Genomic DNA, 19,421 nt, shown 5'->3' on the forward strand with positions numbered 1-19,421 from the left:
AGAGAGGAGAGAGAGGAGAGAGAGAGAGGAGAGAGAGGGAGGGGGGGAGGGAGAGAGAGGGAGGGGGGGAGGGAGAGAGGGAGAGGGAGGGAGAGAGGGAGAGAGGGAGAGGAGAGAGAGAGGGGGGAGAGGGGGGGGAGAGGTGAGGGGGAGAGAGAGAGAGAGAGAGGGGTAGAGAGGTGAGGGGGGAGAGAGAGGGGGAGAGAGAGGGGAGAGGGGGGAGAGAGATAGGAGAGAGGGGGGGAGAGAGAGGAGAATCTTTTTTCCTCTGCAAGGAGAGAGAGAAAAAGAGAGAGAGAATGAAAATATGGGGGGCTGGGCTTCACAAAGTGACTGATCACTGTGATGGCCAATCAGAGGCTCTCACAGTGCTCATTAGTACAGGGCCTGGTGCTCCTGCTAAGACCCTGGTCTCTGCACAAATGGAGAAACGCAAAATGCGACCCCACAAAAAAAAAAAAAAAAAAAAACCTCAGTTCATTGGGGCTGCATATTTGCGTACGCCTGGCGTGAAGAGGTTAAATTATGCCTTACAGAGCCCATGCAGCAATTTACAAAGAAAAACTAAAAATCTAAAGACTCATTTGTCCAGGAAATAATGAACCTACCAGAATGTTATGCAGGGGAGAATGAAATCCACATATTGTGTAGGACAGGGTTTTGAAACCTTTTTTTAACCAACCAAGGCATCCTTTAAAATCTGACAGAATCTCGAGGCACAGCAACCGAAAATACAGCCTGGACTAGAAGGGACATCGCTCGGGTCCTCCAAGGCCATAGAGGCGATCACAGAGGATCTACTCTACTCTTTCAATGCCTCTGGGACTAGCTGGCCACACCATTGGATTGATTCTCGGGTGAGCCGGTGGGGACATCCCCTTCCACCACTTCTAAAAGCGTTCCAGTGGCTCATAAGCCGCTTGGAAGTCTTTCATGAGCAAGCCAGTCGCCGGCTGTAAAAAAACAATAGTGAGGTTATGGCTGATATCTTCAGCCATAACCCCGGTAAACCAATTTTCAAAGCCGCAAAGTATATATAAGTATTGCAGTCTTGAAATTGAAAAAAAAAAAAAACCTACATAACAATGGTTACAATTAGGGCACTTTCACACTGACTCACTGCAGTTTGGCCGCTGTGCAGATGTAGCGCAGGGTACCTGTGGTTTTCATGTGGGTTACCTGCGGCTTCTCATGAACTTCTAATTATGTCCTACATTTTTAGTGCATTGTCTGAAAGCACACCAAAAATGAGGGACATAATAGAAGTCTATGGGAAACCGCGGGTAACGCATGTGAAAACCGCCGGTACCCTGCGCTACAGCCAGACTGAAGCAGAGCAATGTGCAAGCAGAATACAACATAAGAAGAAGTGCAGTTACCATTAAATAAGTTTAGTTACCATTACCAATAATAACCCACATCTTATGTATATTTATATTACAGTAAAGCAGAGTTCCACTAAAAAGTGGAACTTCCGCTTATTTGTCTCCCCCCTCCGATGCCACATTTGGCACCTTTCAGGGGGGGGGGGGGGGGGAAGCGGGTACCTGTTTTTGACAGGTACCCTGTACCCACTTCCGTAGGACCTCGCCATGGCCCCCTCCTCCTCCCTCTGCTTCCAGGCCAGTAACCGAGCACAGTGCTCTTCCCAAATGTGCAGTAGGGAACCGGTCGTGAAGCTACAAGCTTCACTGCTGGGTTCCCTTACCATGTCGGTGCTGACATTGCTGGATTCCAGGACAGGTAAGTGCCCTAATATTAAAATTCAGCACCTACAGTATGTGTAGTTGCTGACTTTTAATTTTAAATTTTTGCTGGAGGGAGGCAGGAACACCGCTTTAAAAAAAAAAAAAAGCAATCACCTTGCCTGCGTTTAAACCCATTACAAATACATGCAGGTAAGTTACAGGTACAATCGCTGTACCTCGAGGAGCTCATGTGCAGACAGTGAAGAGCCTCCTCCCTGTTGTTCCTCCTCTCCTCACGCTCTGCTTCACCTCCCCTCGGGGAAAAGAACGCCAGCCAGCATCTACCAGGACCCGGGACCCGCGGCTTGCACATCCCACAAATACACCCGACCCACCCCTAGCAACTGAGGACATCATCAGTTGGCAAGACACGGTCGGGAGGCCCACACAGCTTCCCAAGTGCCTGTGGCAGCGGAAAGGGAGCTTTAGACAGCAGGCCGGCACCACTGTAACAGCAAGGCTTAACCGAGTGGCCAACAGCAGTATGTTGATCAGATTAGCTGACTAAGCTGGGGTCATTTTGCTGCGGCACACAATTGCACAGTGCGCAGGCTGGATCCTGGTCATACATGGTAATGAAATCTCCAGAGGTTTCCATCCATTTTGCTTTCTGTTCGTCTGTCAGCATGTGCAGCACAAACCGGGAACAGATGTTCCGCTTACCCAAATATTGGCGCACAATGGTGAGTACCGGGTCCTTGCTAATGCCAAAGTCCTCCGCCATCAATGGCCAGGTCAGTCACCAATCTCATGCCAGCATTTGTTGCACTCGCTCGATCTTGTCTGGGGTTCTACTTGTCAATTTGATAGCATCAATTGCCGGGTCAGTCGCCAATCTCATGCCAGCATTTGTCGCACTCGCTCGATCATTTCGGAGGTTCTACTTGAATGCATCAATCGCCGGGTCAGTCGCTGATCTCATGCCAGCATTTGTCGCACTTGCTCGATCATGTCTGTGGTTCTACTTGTCGATTTAATAGCATCAATCGCCAGGTCAATCGCCGATCTCATGCCAGCATTTGTCGCACTCGCTAGATCATGTCTGGGGTTCTACTTGTCCACCTGAAAGCATCAATCCCCGGGTCAGTCGCCGATCTCATGCCAGCATTTGTTGCACTCGCTTGATCATGTCTGGGGTTCTACTTGAACGCATCAAGCCCCAATCTCATGCCAGCATTTGTCGCACTCGCTCGACCATGTCTGGGTGTTCTACTTGTCGACTAGAAAGAATCAATCGCCGGATCAGCCGCCGATCTCATGCCAGCATTTGTCGCACTCGCTTGATCATGTCTGGGGGTTCTACTTGTCAATTTGAAAGCATCAATCGCTGGGTCAGTCGCCGATCTCACGCCAGCATTTGTCGCACTCGCTCGACCATGTCTGGGGGTTCTACTGGTCAACTTGAAAGCATTAATCCCCGGGTCAGTCGCCGATCTCATGCCAGCATTTGTCGCACTCGCTAGATCATGTCTGGGGTTCTACTTGAATGCATCAATCGCCGGGTCAGTCGCCAATCTCATGCCAGCATTTGTCACACTCGCTCGATCATATGTGGGGTTGTTCTCCTTGCTGACTTGAACGTGGCTCATTATCAGTCGTTTCCTTCCTGTTGCGAAAGCGCTTGAACCAGTTGTAAACACATTTTCTGCTCACCGCTTGCATCCCGTACACTTGCGCTAACATTTCATGCGTCTCCGTTGCCGTTTTCCCCAATTTGAATAAGAACTTGACATTCACTTGTTGCTCCATTGCAATGTGACCTCACCTCTTACACAAATTACCTTCCACTACCCACAGCAGGTTTACCACAACAACCAAGTGTATTCCACGCTAGGTTATGCTTCTTGACGTGTCTCTGTATAGCTATATGTGCATGCGCACACATCTGGCCCATGTTGCCGTTGAGATATGGGACCAAACTTTTTGGACACACCTTGTATATCTGCAGTGTGAGATCTCCTGACAGCTATTCTCTCCAGATTTGGAGTGATGTGTCTACTGAGCTGTTTTGCTGGAGAGGAAGCTGTACCCGAAGACTTGCAGTGCAAGGATCTCTCTGCTTCAGCTTTCTTTATTCCGCTTCTTGACATCCCCGCTAGTCATCAGGGAGCAGCTCTTAGAGAAGTAGGCAAAGCCATGCCTCTACCAAGATGGCCACCTCTATACAAAGAGACATTGCAGAATACCACATGGTAGGCCACTAGCAGATAAAACAACAGTCAGGGCAGCCAGTGACCAGTCCTTTCTGCATGGCTTGCCGTTTCTAAGCACATCTGCCACACAGTACAGGTCCTCTTCAATATTATACACACCTACAAACGAGCCATATTACATAGGACGCATCGGTACTTTTATTTGGTTTGGATAGCGCATAGTCCAAAATGTTATTACAAAGAACACAGCATGCTCAGAGGTCTCCGCCACCAGAGTATCTTATAATCAAATGTCTCTTCACAAACAAATACTCTCCGGGGTCATTCCCGGGAGGAAATGAACCCATCTGTGATTTGTTCAACACAAGGAGAAACATTCAGACTCTTTATGGCCCTCCAGTTGTTCAGGAACTACAATTCCCATCATGCCTAGTCAGGCCTGTGAATGTCAGGGTTTTACAATGCCTCATGGGATGTGTAGTTCCACAACAGCTGGAGGGCCATAGTTAGGAGATCCCTGCATTTAGTGTGTCTGCTAGTCTCTCTTATGCACAGTCTGCCTTGCTGACACCTGAAGGTGACCCAGCTTTGATGGGGAAAAGCTCCTCTCTACTTTCTACATTAAAGCGGAGTTCCAGCCTTTTCTGTGTTTATTAAAAGTCAGCAGCTACAAAAAGTGTAGCTGCTGACTTTTAACACACACTCACCTGTCCTACGGTCCAGCGATGAGGCCGCCCAAAGCCTCGATCCTCTCCCTCTGGTCTCTGCGGCGCCGGCATCACTGGTGTGGGCACCCAGCTGTGACAGTTTACGGCTTCAAAGCCGGGTACGCACTGCGCATGCGCGAGTTGCGCTGCGCGTCTTGATTGGCCGGCAATCTTCTGGGACCTCTGACATGTCCCAGAAGATTGCAGGGAGGGAGGGGGAGAGGAGAACTTCCGTTCAGGGCGCCGCTGCGCTCCGAGCGGAAGTGGGAGCGGGTACCTGTCAAAACTAGGTACCCGCGCCCCCCCCAAAAAAATGACATGCCAAATGTGGCATGTCAGGGGGTTAGAATTACCTAAAACGGAAGTTCTACTTTTGGGTGGAACTCCGCTTTAATTAAAAGAAGATCTTCATTCCCCTCAACAAAAATCAAAAGTCACTAGTTACAAATTCTGTAGCTGCTGACCTTTAATAAAAGAACACTTACCTGTCCAGGGATCCAACACTGTCCTCACCCGGGCTGGTTCTTCACCGGTCTTCAGGTCCCCTGCACCGCCATGGTAGCTGTGAGAAGCCAGCTGTGATGCCTTGAGGCTTCACAGCCGGCTCCCCACTGGACATGAGCAAGCCGCACAATTGTACATCTGGTGGGCGGAACTAGGAACTCAACTGCAAAGATCAGTAGACCCTGGGAGGCTCACCTGTGAAAACGTCTTGCATTTGGACATTCTAAGCTATTCAAGTGGTCCTAAGTTTTTTTACCTTCATGCATTTTCTGCATTAAGGCCAAGTACCTTATGCATGCAGCCCCCCCCCCCCCTTTAATACTTACCTGAGCCCAAACTCGATCCAGTGTAGTGCTCAAAAGCAGCGGCTCTTTACGCTCTCTCCCCCCTCATAGGCTAAGAGACAGCAGTGAGCGCCATTTGCTCCTGTCTATCACAGCCAGTGAAAAGGGAGCGGGAGCAGGTCTGAGCTGTGTTCTGTGTGTCAATGGACACACGGAGCATGGATCGGGAGCAAGCCTGCACAAATGCCCCCAAAGCAAGTGGCTTGCTTTGGGGGCACTTCGTCGGGGGGCAGGAGGAGCCAGAAGCACTGTTTTTCCAAGAAGAGGAGAAACAGGGCTGCTCTGTGCAGGACCATTGCACAAAGCAGGTAAGTGTAACAGGTTTCTAAAACCATAATTAACCACTTAAGCCCCAGCCCTATTTCGGACACTTTTTGTTCACAAGTTAAAATCAGTTTTTTTTTCCTAGAAAACTACTTAGAACCCCCAAACATTATATATATTTTTTTAGCAAAGACTCTGGAGAATAAAATGTCGGTCATTGCAATATTTTTTGTCACGCGGTATTTGCGCAGCGGTCTTTAAAACGCCATTTTTTTGGGAGAAATTTAGAAAAATCACATTTCACTGCATTTAAAAAAAACTAAAAACAGTAAAGTTAGCCCATTTTTTTTGTATATTGTGAAAGATGATGTCACGCCGAGTAAATAGATACCCAACATGTTACGGTTTAAAATTGCCCCCCCCCCCCCCCCCCCCCCGTGGGATGGCGACAAACTATGGTCAATAGAAATCTCAATAGGCGACGCTTTAAAACTTTTTAACGGTTACCAGTTTAGGGTTAGAGTGTAGCTCTTTTTTTTTAATTATTGCTCACGCTCTGGCGGTCGCGGCAATACCTCACATGTGTGGTTTGAACAGCGATTTCATTCGCGGCTCGACTTCTGTATACGTTTTTTTCCGTGCGCGAGTTAACGGTGACGGGGGCGGCTAAAATTTTTATTTTTTTTTCCTATTTATTTTTTTTTTAACTTTATTTACAGGTTTTTTTTTTTTTTTTTAAATCTGATCACTTTTATTGCTGTCACAAGCAATGTAAACATCCCTGGTGACACCAATATGCAGTGACAGGTACTCTTTATGGAGGGATCGAGGGTCTAAAAGACCCCAAACCCCTCCCCTACACTTCCATGTATTCAAAACACCGCAAACGGCATTTTTAATACAGTCGTCTTTTAAATCTACCGCCTTTTGCAGCAGAGTAACCCGGAAGTGACGTCATGGACGCCGCCTCCGGGTTACATCATCGGGGACCTGATCGAAGCCGCTTCCGGCTTAGATCGGGACTCCATTCAGCCGGCGGACGTGCCGGCTGGGTGCTCGGGTCTCCCGGTGGGAAGGGAGGCCCGGGCAAAGTCACAGAAGGCGGCTGGAGGGGAGGGGGGAGATACGTCCCCTCCCGCTCACCCGGGTAACGATCGTGTGGCTCCCGAGCCGCATCGGTCGTTACCGACGGAAAGCTGTAATCCACGGTACCGGGATGGTGCCTCTAGCTGGAGGCATCATCCCGGTATAACCCCGCAAAGTCTGCCGATGTAGGGATACGTCACTTTGCGGTAAGTGGTTAAAAAAAAAAAATTACAAATCACTTTAAAGGGTTCGTTTACCTTTTCAGCAAGCGTTAGAGGGGATCTAACACTGTACATGCCCCACCCCTCTACTTACCTCTGCTGTTGATGAGCCACCAATGCCCACACAGCCAGTGCAGCGCGCCAGGGATTTCATGTCCCCGCTCTTCTCCCTCTTCTTTCTGCAGCACTTCCAGGACGGTTTAGAGTGATTCCGATTGGTCAGTGCCAGCACAGAGCATCACTCTGATCCGACCTGAAAGCCCTGCAGAAAAGGAGAGAGAGGGAAGAGCGGGGATTTCAAATCCCTGGACCGCTGCCCCGGCTTTGTGGGCACTGACAGTTCACTGAGTTAAGTACAGCGAGGACCAGGGGGGTGGGGACGGTGCTAGGTCTCATTTTCACTGAAAAGGTGAATTAGCCCTTTAAATAAAGTATCTAAATTACAAAAACAAATCACATTTTAAGCAGATTTCATACCTTCCTCTCTGCTCTTCATAAAATTGGTGATGATCATATAGACCGTATATCGATCCAACTGCATTAAAGACTGTGAGGAAACAGAAAAATTTGTGAGATTAGTATAAAAACAAGAAAGGTGCGTTATAAGGAATACGTTTTTTACACTTTATTATACGCTAGAAAAAAAATTTTTGTAAATTTAATTCCATTGAAAAGTAAATATAGATAATGCATATTAATATGATTTAACATTTGCAGACAGCAGGTGGAACTCTATGCATGGACAGGAACTCTCTTACAGAACCAGCCCAAAAAAAAAAAAATAATTAAGCCACTGCTGGGCTTTCCTATTATGCAGAATGGACAAATTCCGCAATAAATGTACAATAAGAAAGGTAAAATAAAAAAAAAAAAAAAAAAGGTAAAAGAAAAACAACACTATATACATACATACATACACACACACATATATCTATATTAAATTTTTATATTACACACATATATATATATATATATATATATATATAAATAATTGGGCTAACCTTAGTGTTTTTTTTTTTTTTTTTTTTTCAATTTATGAAAGTGTATTTCGTCCCAAAAAATTACGCAAATACAACACAAGCACTGTGTAAGATGCTTTAAAGGAACAGGATCAATTTTTTTTTTTTTTTTTTTTTTTAGGGTAACACACTTAAAGGTGCCAGATTTAAAAAAAATAAAAAAAAAAAATTTACAGTATTCAAAGGAGTAAACGTGTCGTTTTGAATGCTTTTAAGTGCAAAGGAGGGGTTTGGAGTCTTTGGGTTTGGGGTATTACTGTCACAATGGATGATTACATTCCTTGACACAGCAATAAAAGTGATCAAAAATAAAAAAAAAGGGACAGAGTAAAAAAAATTAAAAATAAAAATGTAAAAGCGCCCCCATCCCTCCGTTCTCGCAGGCAGAAGCAAACGCATACGTTAACCACTTTACGTCTGCTCACAGTAATATTACTGCAGCAGAGTGGTTCGTTATCGTCTGACGACGTAGTATTAACGTCGTCAGACACTCCCCCTTCTGGGCGGCGCTTGCGCGCCGCCGGAGGCTCGCTCTCGCTGTTTTCATTCACAGCGGGAGTCGGGCCAGGGGAGGAGCAGCGGCGATCGCCGCTGCTCTTACCCGATCATCGGGGATCGAGTCTGGAGATCCGCCCGCTGTGTGTAAACACAGCGGGCGGATCTCCATAGTGACAGGGAGTGACAGATCGGACTGTTCAGCATAGCTGGACATCCGATCTGTCCATGACTCACTCAGTCACCTCCCCCCCTACACGTCAGTAAGCACCAGGCATACATTAACCCCTCCCTCTCCAATAAAATTAACCCCTTCCCTGCCAGTGTCATTTTTACAGTAACAGTGCATATATATAGCACTGATTACTGCAGTAATGTCACTGGTACCCCCAAAAGTGTCAAAAATGTCAGTCAAGGGTCCGATCTGTCCGCCGCAATGTCGCAGTCCCGCAAAAAAAAAAAAAAAAAAAAAAAAAAAAAAATCGCAGATCGCCGCCATTACTCGTTAAAAAAAAAACACCAAAAATGACAAATCTTTCCCTTTGTTAGTAAACGCAATAACTTTTGAGCAAACCAATCAAAATACGCTTATTGCGATTTTTTTTACCAAACATAGGTAGCAGAAAACAAATTGGCCAAAAATTTTTTAAAAAAATTGTTTTTTACATCTTTTTTGGGGGGAATTTCATATAAAAAAATGTTAAAAATATTGTTATTTTTTCAAAATAAACGCTCTTTTTTTGTTTATAGCGCAAAAAGTAAAAATCGCACAGGTGATCAAATACCACCAAAAGAAAGCTCTGTTTGTGGGAAAAAAAGGACGTAAATTTCGTTTGGGTACGGCGTCGCACGACCGCGCAATTGTCAGTTGAAGTCGCACAGCGCCGAATCGCAAAAAGTGGCCTGGACGGAAGACAGCAAAATCCTCCGGTGGTAAAGTGGTTAAAGTCGCATCCACAAATATAAACACTCTTTAAACCACACGTGAGATATTGCCACGATCGAGTGATTGCATTAATTCTAGCGCAAGACCTCCTCTAATTCTAAACTGGTAACCTGAAGTAATTTTTAAAGCATCGCCTATGGAGATTTTTAAGTACCGTAGTTTGCCGCAATTTCACAAGTGTGTACATTTTTAAAGCATGACATGTTAGGTATCCATTTGCTCGGCGTAACATCAGCTCTCAAATTTTATATAAAAAAAAAAAAATTTGGGCTAGCCTTAGTGTTTTGTTTTCAATTTATGAAAGTGTATTTCTTCCCAAAAAAAATTAAGCAAATACAGTGTGACATAAAATATTGCAACGATCATCATTTTATTCTCTAGGGTCTCTGCTAAAAAAAAAAAAAAAATTTATATATATTATATATAATTTTTTTTTTTTTTTTTTTTTTAACCTTTGTTGCTTTCACATTAAAATCAGTCTTTTTGCCAGAAAATTGCTTGGAACCCCCCAAACTATATATATATATATATATATGTTTGGGGGTTCCAAGCAATTTTCTGGCAAAAAAGACTGATTTTAACGTGAAAGCAACAAAGGTCAGGAAAAAAGATTAGACATGAAGGGGTAAAAAAAAAAAAAAGATAAGAATTTAGATAATTTTACCTGAACATGGACCTCCTGGAATACAGACTTCAGTACAGACACCGTCAGACCCAAGGGGAAGACCTCAGACATACTCTGCAACAAAATACAAATCATCATATTATCGTGGGGAATAAAATCTCTTCCGAATTTATTTAATTAAAAAAGACCTCCATTCTACAGAAACCAAACAAAAGAGCCCACCCTGGGAGACTACACGGGGGACGGGGGACGTGGGCTCTGTCTTATGGAAGTCCAGGAGGGGGGACAGGGGCTCCCAACCAAGATATTCATCATACTGCTACAGCCTTGTATATTAGCTTCATGTACACAATCTAACCATTTCTGATGGCTTCTGCACAGGCTTCCGATGCCGGGGGGGGACGTCCACACCTGCTGCACGCTCTGCGATCACCGGGTCCTCCACACTCAGATGATCACAGATTTGGGTAAAGGGAAAGATCACAGCAGTCCCTTACCATGTGATCAGCTGTCATCCAATGACAGTTGATCACAGGATGTAAACACAAGCCGCACACAGCGGCTTGCGTTAGGTATATGTGCACTAATCAGTGCCGTCAACCAGTGCCCATCAGAAAGTATAAAGAGGGGAGATGCAAGTGCTATCATCCCATCAGCGCACAGCGGGGGGCCGTCTCATCAGCACACAGCGGGGGGGCCGCCTCATCAGCGCACAGCGGGGGGCCGCCTCATCAGAGCACATCGGCGCCGCCTCATCAGAGCACATCGGCGCCGCCTCATCAGAGCACATCGGCGCCGTCTCATCAGGGCACATCGGGGGCCATCTCATCAGAGCACATCGGCGCCGTCTCATCAGAGCACATCGGCGCCGTCTCATCAGAACACAACTGTGCCGTCTCATCAGAGCACAACTGTGCCGTCTCATCAGAGCACAACTGTGCCGTCTCATCAGATCACATCGGGGCCGTCTCATCAGATCACATCGGGGCCGTCTCATCAGAGCACATCGGGGCCGTCTCATCAGAACACCACTGTGCCGTCTCATCAGAGCACCACTGTGCCGTCTCATCAGATCACATCGGGGCCGTCTCATCAGATCACATCGGGGCCGTCTCATCAGAGCACATCGGGGCCGTCTCATCAGAGCACATCGGGGCCGTCTCATCAGAGCACATCGGGGCCGTCCCATCAGAGCACATCGGGGCCGTCTCATCAGAGCACATCGGGGCCGTCTCATCAGAGCACATCGGGGCCGTCTCATCAGAGCACATCGGGGCCATCTCATCAGAGCACATCGGGGCCGTCTCATCAGCGCACATTGGTGCCGTCTCATCAGAGCACATCGGTGCCGTCTCATCGGCGCAGTCTCATCAGCACAGTCACAGCAGAGCACATCAGCGCAGTCTCATCAGCGAAGGAGAAAAATTACCTGTTTGCAAAATTTTATAACAATCTATAAAAAATATTGTTGTATTTTTTCAATGTCTTTTTCCGTTTGTTTTGCAAAATAAAACCAGTGATGATTAAATACCACCAAATAAAAGCTCTACTTGAGCACTGCATGACCGCGCAATTGTCATTCAAAGTGTAACAGCGCTGAAAGCTGAAAATCTGCCTGGGCAGGAAGGGGGTGAAAGTGCCCAGTAGGCAAGTGGTTAATTGAAAATTAAAAAAAAAAAAAAAAACTATATGTACAACACAGTGACGATGTTTGTGTCTCCAGAGTTCAGAATTGAGATCTGTGTTCAGGATTTCCAGACTGCAGAAAGGCTTTTAAAAAAAAAGGTGGTAAAAAATTGCTGAAACTACGACAAATGCAGTGCTAACTGTATCTAACCGACGATTCTCATTCAGGCCCGAGTGCTTCTATATACATAGTAAATACATAAAATATGTCATTATGAGTGTCAGCTCAGTGGCTGAGAGAAGCAGGAAGAGGCTTACCAGCGCCTTTAGTCCTTGCAGGACATGCGGGATGATGACATGATGATCCTTCAGTCTGTTCTCATAGAAGACCACCAGCACCTCCACTGCACAGAACACAAAACACGATTAGAAAAATAAAAATATATTCTGGTTAAAGAAATGTAAAAGTGAACTGTTTGATGCAGAGGTGGGGCCTTTGCCTGTGACTGACAGAAACACAGCCCATACCATGGTATTGCCAAAAAATAATAAAGATTTGATTTCAAATATATATTTATATGACAATTTATTGATATTATTTATTTTTACTCTGTATTCCAAAGGCTATTTTTTTTTTGAACATGTGACCAGCAGCAGAGGATTACAAGCTCCTCCTACTTATGTTTTCCTGCAGACAGGCTGGGAGAGACCTGGGTCATGTGACAGCTGGATATCCATTAGAAAAAAAAGGTACTGATTTGTTTTTTTTTTTTTAACCACTTTCATACCACCAGCCGTCATATGATGTCCTTAGGTTTGAGTGGAGATATCGGATTATGGGTGCTGCTGCAGGCATCATTCAAAATATATATATTTTTTCCTGCCGGCGATTCCCTGCACAGTTAAAAAAAAAATTAAAAAATCATAGCGGTAGTCCAGCAGCTTGACTGTTTTTGCAAGCGGCAGGAGAGGACGTTCCCACCCCCCACCCCCGATGCTTCTACTGGCTCTCCTGTGCGAGCAGTGAGCCAGAGAAAGATTCCGCCGGTGGCCACAGTTTACCATAGAGCTGACCGAGGACCAGAAGGTCCCCAGGTCATCTCTATGACTATTGGAGGCCAGGCACAACATTATGATGTCATGCCCGGCCCCAGCAGTTGTAAACACTGCCATGTGTTCGGCTGGAAAGCCCGAGATCGTTTTGTTTTTTTGGATCTCAATCTTTCCAGCCTAGAGGAGATAGAGGAGATGTGGGATCTCTCCATAAAGAAGACCCGTTTGTCTGCACACCATAATGTTCAAAGAACTTGTTTGTATGAATGTATCTAATGTACCAGCAGACACATTAAGCCTCTTTAATATTTTTGGGCTGCCACTGCCATTTGTAGCCACAGGTGCTCTTTACTCTGCACAGAAAAGCAGCTGAGCCAGTATTCCTTTGGGATCTGCTTTATAGGTTTACCACTGCCACTGAAGGGACCACTTTAACTTTTAAGTTTTAGGGGGGAAAGGGTTTTATGGATGTGTATTTTGTTTTTTCTGTTTTTGAACATATCACATTATTTGAGTATTTTGCTCTCTGTTAATTTATTGTTGTAATTTTTCAGATGTAAATGGTTCTGATAGAACAGCTTTGAACCTGTCATAGACAAATGCATTTATAATGTATTGAATTGTTATGGAGTTTCACTTTTTTTTTGACAGTTTTTGTTATGAACTTTAAAAAAGCTGCCTTTTGTGTGTTTCTTTCTTTGTATAGCTTGTATTTCTCAGGATAATTACCTCCATTGAGGATGGGGTATGGATATGTGGATTCAGGCAAGGAGAAATAAAAATGGTTACATTTAAAAAAGAAAAAAAAAAAGGAGGACCTGTCCTGCCTTATTCCTATTACAAGGGATGTTTACATCCCTTGTAATATGAATAAAAGTGATCAAAAAAGAAATTTAAAGGGAATATGTAAAAAAAAAAAAAAAAAGAAAAATTAAAGTGCCCCCACCCCCCTCCTCCCTGCGTGCTCGCATGCAGAAGCGAACACATACGTAGGTCGCATCCGCATATGTAAACAATGTTCAAACCACACATGAGGTATCAACACGATCGTTAGAGCAAGAGCAATAATTCTAGCACCAGATCTCCTCTGTAACTCTAAACTGATAACCTGTAAAAAAAATTTAAAGTGTGGCCTATGGAGATTTTTAAATATCGAAGTTTGGCGCCATTCCATGAGTGTGCGCAATTTCAAAGCATTGACATGTTGGGTATCTATTTACTCTGCGTAACATTATCTTTCACATTATGGAAAAAAATTGTGCTAACTTTACTGTTTTGTTATGTTTAATTCGTGAAATTTTTTTTTCATTTAAAAAAAAAAAAAAAAAATATGCACCGTTACTGTAATGTACCCTCCCTCTTAGATTGTAAGCTCTTAACGAGCAGGGCCCTATGATTCTTACTGTATTAAAGTGTATTATATTTGTACTTCCTACCCTCAAGTTGTAAAGCGCTGCGTAAACTGTCGGCACTATATAAATCCTATATAATAATAATAATAATAGAAATAATAACAATAATAAAAATAATAATAATAATAATAATCCTATATAATAGTTATAGTAATAGAAATAATAATAATAATAATATAATAATAATAATAATGACACTGGCAGGGAAGGGCTTAACCCTGTTGGTGATCAAGGGGTTAAATGTAAGCCTAGGGGAGTGATTCTAAATGTGGAGAGGGGGGGTTGGGCTTGTGAAATGATCATAGAGACCTGTGTTCCTATGTAGAAGGATCACAGGCACTCTGTGATCATTCCAGAGAGAAGAACGGTCAGATGTGTTTACAAAAGCCGACCACTCTTCTCTCTCAGCGGGGAGCGATCGCGGGTGTCAGGTGGCAATCGCAGCCACCTGACACACGCCCTGGCTTCCCCGCTGACGAGTAGGGGCAGGAGCGCGCCACCGGCGGCGCGCCCCCTAGACTCCCCAGAGCAAGCGCCATACATGTACGGCGGTTCGCCCAAGAGCGGCTGCCTGCCGCAGTATATCTGCGGCGGGTGGTCGTCTAGTGCAGGGATCCCCAAACTACGGCCCTCCAGCTGTTGCAGAACTACACATCCCATGAGGCATTGTAAAACTCTGACATTCACAGACATGACTGGGCATGATGGGAATTGTAGTTCCTGAACAACTGGAGGGCCATAGTTTGGAGACACCTGGTATAGTGGTTAAGACTGACATCCACATTGAATGTGAAAAGCATGGAGGTTGAGAATCTCTTGCTGACATGGCTGGACTGGTGACATTAGGAGTCATTAAAGATTAAGTTCCATGCTACACAATAACACAGTGAATGTACACGTAGCAGTGTGTGAATGATACATTTTTGTTACTCTGTGTCAGATCTCGTAATTTGAAGTTTTATGTAACCAGCAGCGAATGTAGCGTTTCATCTCCTTTATATTCAGCCGTTATTTGATCAGCATGTTATATTAGCAGGGCCTGCTCGGTGCTCTGCGTGTTCCTGTACTGATGTCAGTGTGCGATCCACCATATTTGTACCAGCAGTGACTGCAAGCAGCTGGAAGTTCCCATTAAAAGACAATTACAGGGAAACAGAACGTCTTTTAAATCAATCCCAACATCTGTTCCGACGAGATGGGAAACGCTCGGCAAATTAAAGCGCATAAAAAAAAAAGTCCACGATGGAGGCCCGGAATGTGCGCGACGCAGGGGTGTGCTGCGATAAGTTAAAGTGGCGTTCCAGCCCGTTAAAAAAATAAATTAAAAAAGTCAGCAGTTACAAATCCTGTAGCTGCTGACTTTTTTAACCACTTCTGGACCGGAGGGATTTGCCCCCTTAATGACCAGGCCCTATTTCGCGATTCTGCACTGCGTTACTTTAATGCACAATTGCACGGTCGTGCGACGCCGTACCTAAATAAAATTGATGTCCTTTTTTTACCACAAACAGAGCTTTCTTTTGGTGGTATTTGATCACCTGTGCGATTTTTATTTTTTGCGCTATAAAACAAAAAAAAAAAAAAAAAAAAGCGACAATTTTCCAAAAAAAAAAACAATATTTTTTACTTTCTGCTATAGAACATTCCCAAAAAAAAAAAAAAATCCAGATTTTTTAACATTTTAGGCCAATTTGTTTTCTGCTACATATTTTTGGTAAAAACAATCGCAATAAGCGTATTTTGATTGGTTTGCGCAAAAATGATTGCGTCTACTAACTATGGGAAAGATTTAGATTATTGTTTTTTTTTTTTCTTTTTTTTACTAGTAATGGCGGCGATCTGCGATTTTTAGCAGGACTGCGACATTGCGGCGGACAGATCGGACCCCTAACTGACATTTTTGACACTTTTGGGGGGGACCAGTGACATTACTACAGTAATCAGTGCTAAAAATATGCACTGTTACTGTAATAATGACACTGGCAGGGAAGGGGGCGATCAAAGGGTTAAATGTATGCCTAGGGGGTGTTTTCTAACTGTGAGGGGGGTGGGCTTGTGAAATCAATACAGAGACCTGTGTTCCTAAATAGCTCTGAATTGATTCTAGACCTTTTTCCTCTTACCTTCTTTCTCTGTCAGTCTGGAGTAACATCGGAGGAGGACTTGGGACAAAAGCTGCACGCCTCTACCCCGGCTTCTCGGCTCCGGGTTGGCCAAAAAAGACCTACAGGAAGAATTAAAGTGATATTAAAGCTTCAGTTTTTGATTAAAAGAGACATGTTAGACTTACATGCTCTGTGCAATGGTTTTATACACAGCAGCCCGGATCCTCCTCTTATGGGGTCCCCCACGCCAGCGCTCTATGTGGCGAGTGCCCCTGTAGAAAGCGATTTTCCACAGGGGCACTTGTGTGCGTCGCTAGCCCCAGCGACAGACAACAGGCTGTCAGCGGGCACACGAAAGATGGGATGAGATCACTCAAAAGAAGCCCCGACCTACGCGTTTTGACGGAACGTCATCATCAGAGGTGGAAATGCTATCATGTACGTGCAGCGCATTGTTTCGTTTTATTTTAATAAAGATGATTTGACATTAACAGCATCCCTCCGTTTCTTTAGGTCCCGTTTCCACTAGTGCGACTTGCTGTGCGTCTTGACACATGTCAAGTCGCATGACAAGTTGAAACCTATTCATTTCAATTAGGACCGTTCTAATTGCTGCGACTTAAGACGCAGAGACTTGAGAAAAGGTTTTTGCACTACTTTTGGACGACTTCAGTGCAATTTGTCTCTCATAGAAGGAAGTCGCACTGAAGTCCCCAGATGTAGTTGCAAACAAGTCGCACTACAAAGTTGCACTTGAAATCGCGTGACTTTGTAGGCGCATTAGTTGAAACGTAGCCTTAGTGCCGGTTCACACTATTACGACTTGTCAGGCGACTTGGTCAGCCTGGCAAATTGCGCGCCGTCGCAGTCCATTGTGTAGTACAGGACCGGTTCTAATAGGAGCGACACAAGTCGCTCCGACATAGAAAAAAGGTCCTGTACTACTTCGGGGCGACCTGGAGCGACTTGCATAGACATTCATTTTATGAAGTCCGTGCAAGTCGTGCCGAAGTCACGCTGCACGCGACTTCACAGGTCGCCCCCGAAGTCGGAGCGACGTAGTGTGAACTGAGACTTACCCTACATGTCCCAAGAATAAGAAGTAACCCTCTACACTCACCATCCTGTTCAATTGCTTGGTAACACAAATTGCTAATCAGCCAATCACATGGCAGCAACTCAGTGCATTTAGGCATCTAGACGTGGTGAAGGCGACTTGCTGAAGTTCAAATCGAGCATCAGAATGGGGAAGAAAGGGCAATTAAGAGATTGATTGTGGCGTGGTTGTTGGTGGCAGTCGGGCTGCTCTGAGTATTTCTGGGGTTTCCACACACAACCATCTCTCGGGTTTTCTGAGAATGGTGGGAAAAAGAGAAAATATCCAGTGAGCGGCAGTTGTGTGGAGGAAAATGTCTTGTTGATGTCAGAGGAGAATGGGCAGACTGGTTCCAGATGATAAAAAGGCAACAGTAACTCAAATAACCACTCGTTACACCCAAGGTATGCGGAATACCATCTCTGAACGCACAACACATCGAACAGAGATGGGCTACAGCAGCAGAAGACCACACCGGGTACCACTCCTGTCAGCTGGAAACTGAGGCTACAATTGGCACAGGCTCACCAAAATTGGACGATAGAAGATTGGAAAAACGTTGTATTTGCGTTTGTATTTCTGACGCCCAAGTGCATTACTTTACAATTTTTCAACATTAAACCTCATCTGCCATGTAGTTGCCCACCCCATTATTTTGTTCAGGTCCGCTTGTAAGGTTTCCACATCCTGCATAGAAGATATTGGGATGCCTAGTTTAGTATCATCTGCAAATACTGAGATTGTACTGATTATCCCCTCCTCTAGGTTGTCTATCAATAAATTAAACATACCGTAGTACGAAATTGCATATGAAAAGTACATATAAGTACATACCGTGTTTCCCCGAAAATAAGTCTGGGTCTTATATTAATTTTAGCACCAAAAGACACAGTAGGGCTTACAGTAGGGCTTATTTTCGGGGTAGGTCTTATCTGTAATGTGCTGTCTTCTCCCTCCCTGTCTGTACCTAGTAAAAGTGGTTGTAAAATTCTAGCATCCACTCTATTACTGTTTTATATAATGTCTATAGTGTGCTTCTGTAATACAATAGTGTGAAATACCTTTGTTACAGCGCTGCTCAGCTGATCTCCCGCTGCTCTCCTTCTCTTCTCCCCCACTGACAGATGGGGGTCACGGAAGCGCCGAGTGTCGCTGTAACGAAGGTATTTCACACAATGATAATATAATACTCGGCGCTTCTGTGACCCCCCCAGCTGTCATCGGGGAAGAAGAGAAGGAAGGAAGAACAGCAGGAGATTAGCTGAGTGGCGCTGTAACAAAGGTATTTCACACAATGATAAAATACTCGGTGCTTCTGTGACCCACTCTGAACACTGCAGAGGGGAGGGGCTGAGATCCCCCACTGACAGCTATGAGAAGAGAAGGACAGCAGCGGGAGATCAGCTGAGCGCCGAGCGGCGCTGTAACAAAGGGATTTCACACAATGATAATATAATACTCAGTGCTTCCGTGACCCGCTCTGAACACTGCAGAGGGGAGAGGCTGAGATCCCCCGCTGACAGCTATGAGAAGAGAAGGAGTGCAGCTGTAACAAAGGTATTTCACACAATGATAATATAATACTCAGCGCTTCTGTGACCCCCAGCTGTCAGCGGAGGAGAAGAGGAGGAAGAGGAGCGGGGGAGAAGAGGAGGAAGAGCAGCGGGAGATCAGCCGACCGCCCACCGGCGCTGTAACATAGGTATTTCACACAATGTTAATATAATACTCAGCGCTTCTGTGACCCCCAGCTGTCAGCGGGAGGAGAAGGGAAGGAAGAGCAGCGGGAGATCAACTGAGCGTCGAGCAGCGCTGTAACGAATGTATTTCACACAATAATAATATAATACTCGGTGCTTCCATGACCCACTCTGAACACTGCAGAGGGGAGGGGCTGAGATCCCCCGCTGACAGCTATGAGAAGACAAGGACAGCAGTGGGAGATCAGCTGAGCGCCGTGTGGCGCTGTAACGAAGGTATTTCACACAATGAGAATATAATACTCTGCGCTTCTGTG

General features: G+C 45.1%; 1 protein-coding gene across 1 annotated transcript in view; it reads right to left on the reverse strand.

The window, feature by feature from the left end:
- The window catches only part of MMS19 (MMS19 homolog, cytosolic iron-sulfur assembly component), a 125,401-nt gene that overhangs the window by 90,142 nt on the left and 15,838 nt on the right, over window positions 1-19,421 (reverse strand). The window contains exons 3-6 of the mRNA XM_082269260.1: window positions 16,327-16,427; window positions 12,057-12,142; window positions 10,152-10,226; window positions 7,505-7,574 (exon numbers count right to left, since the gene is read on the reverse strand). Of these exons, the coding sequence (XP_082125386.1) occupies window positions 7,505-7,574; window positions 10,152-10,226; window positions 12,057-12,142; window positions 16,327-16,427 (332 nt within the window). The remainder of the gene's footprint in view (window positions 1-7,504; window positions 7,575-10,151; window positions 10,227-12,056; window positions 12,143-16,326; window positions 16,428-19,421) is intronic.

Source organism: Pelophylax lessonae (genome assembly GCF_965119305.1).
Source record: "Pelophylax lessonae genome assembly, chromosome: 9".
NCBI lineage: Eukaryota > Metazoa > Chordata > Amphibia > Anura > Ranidae > Pelophylax > Pelophylax lessonae.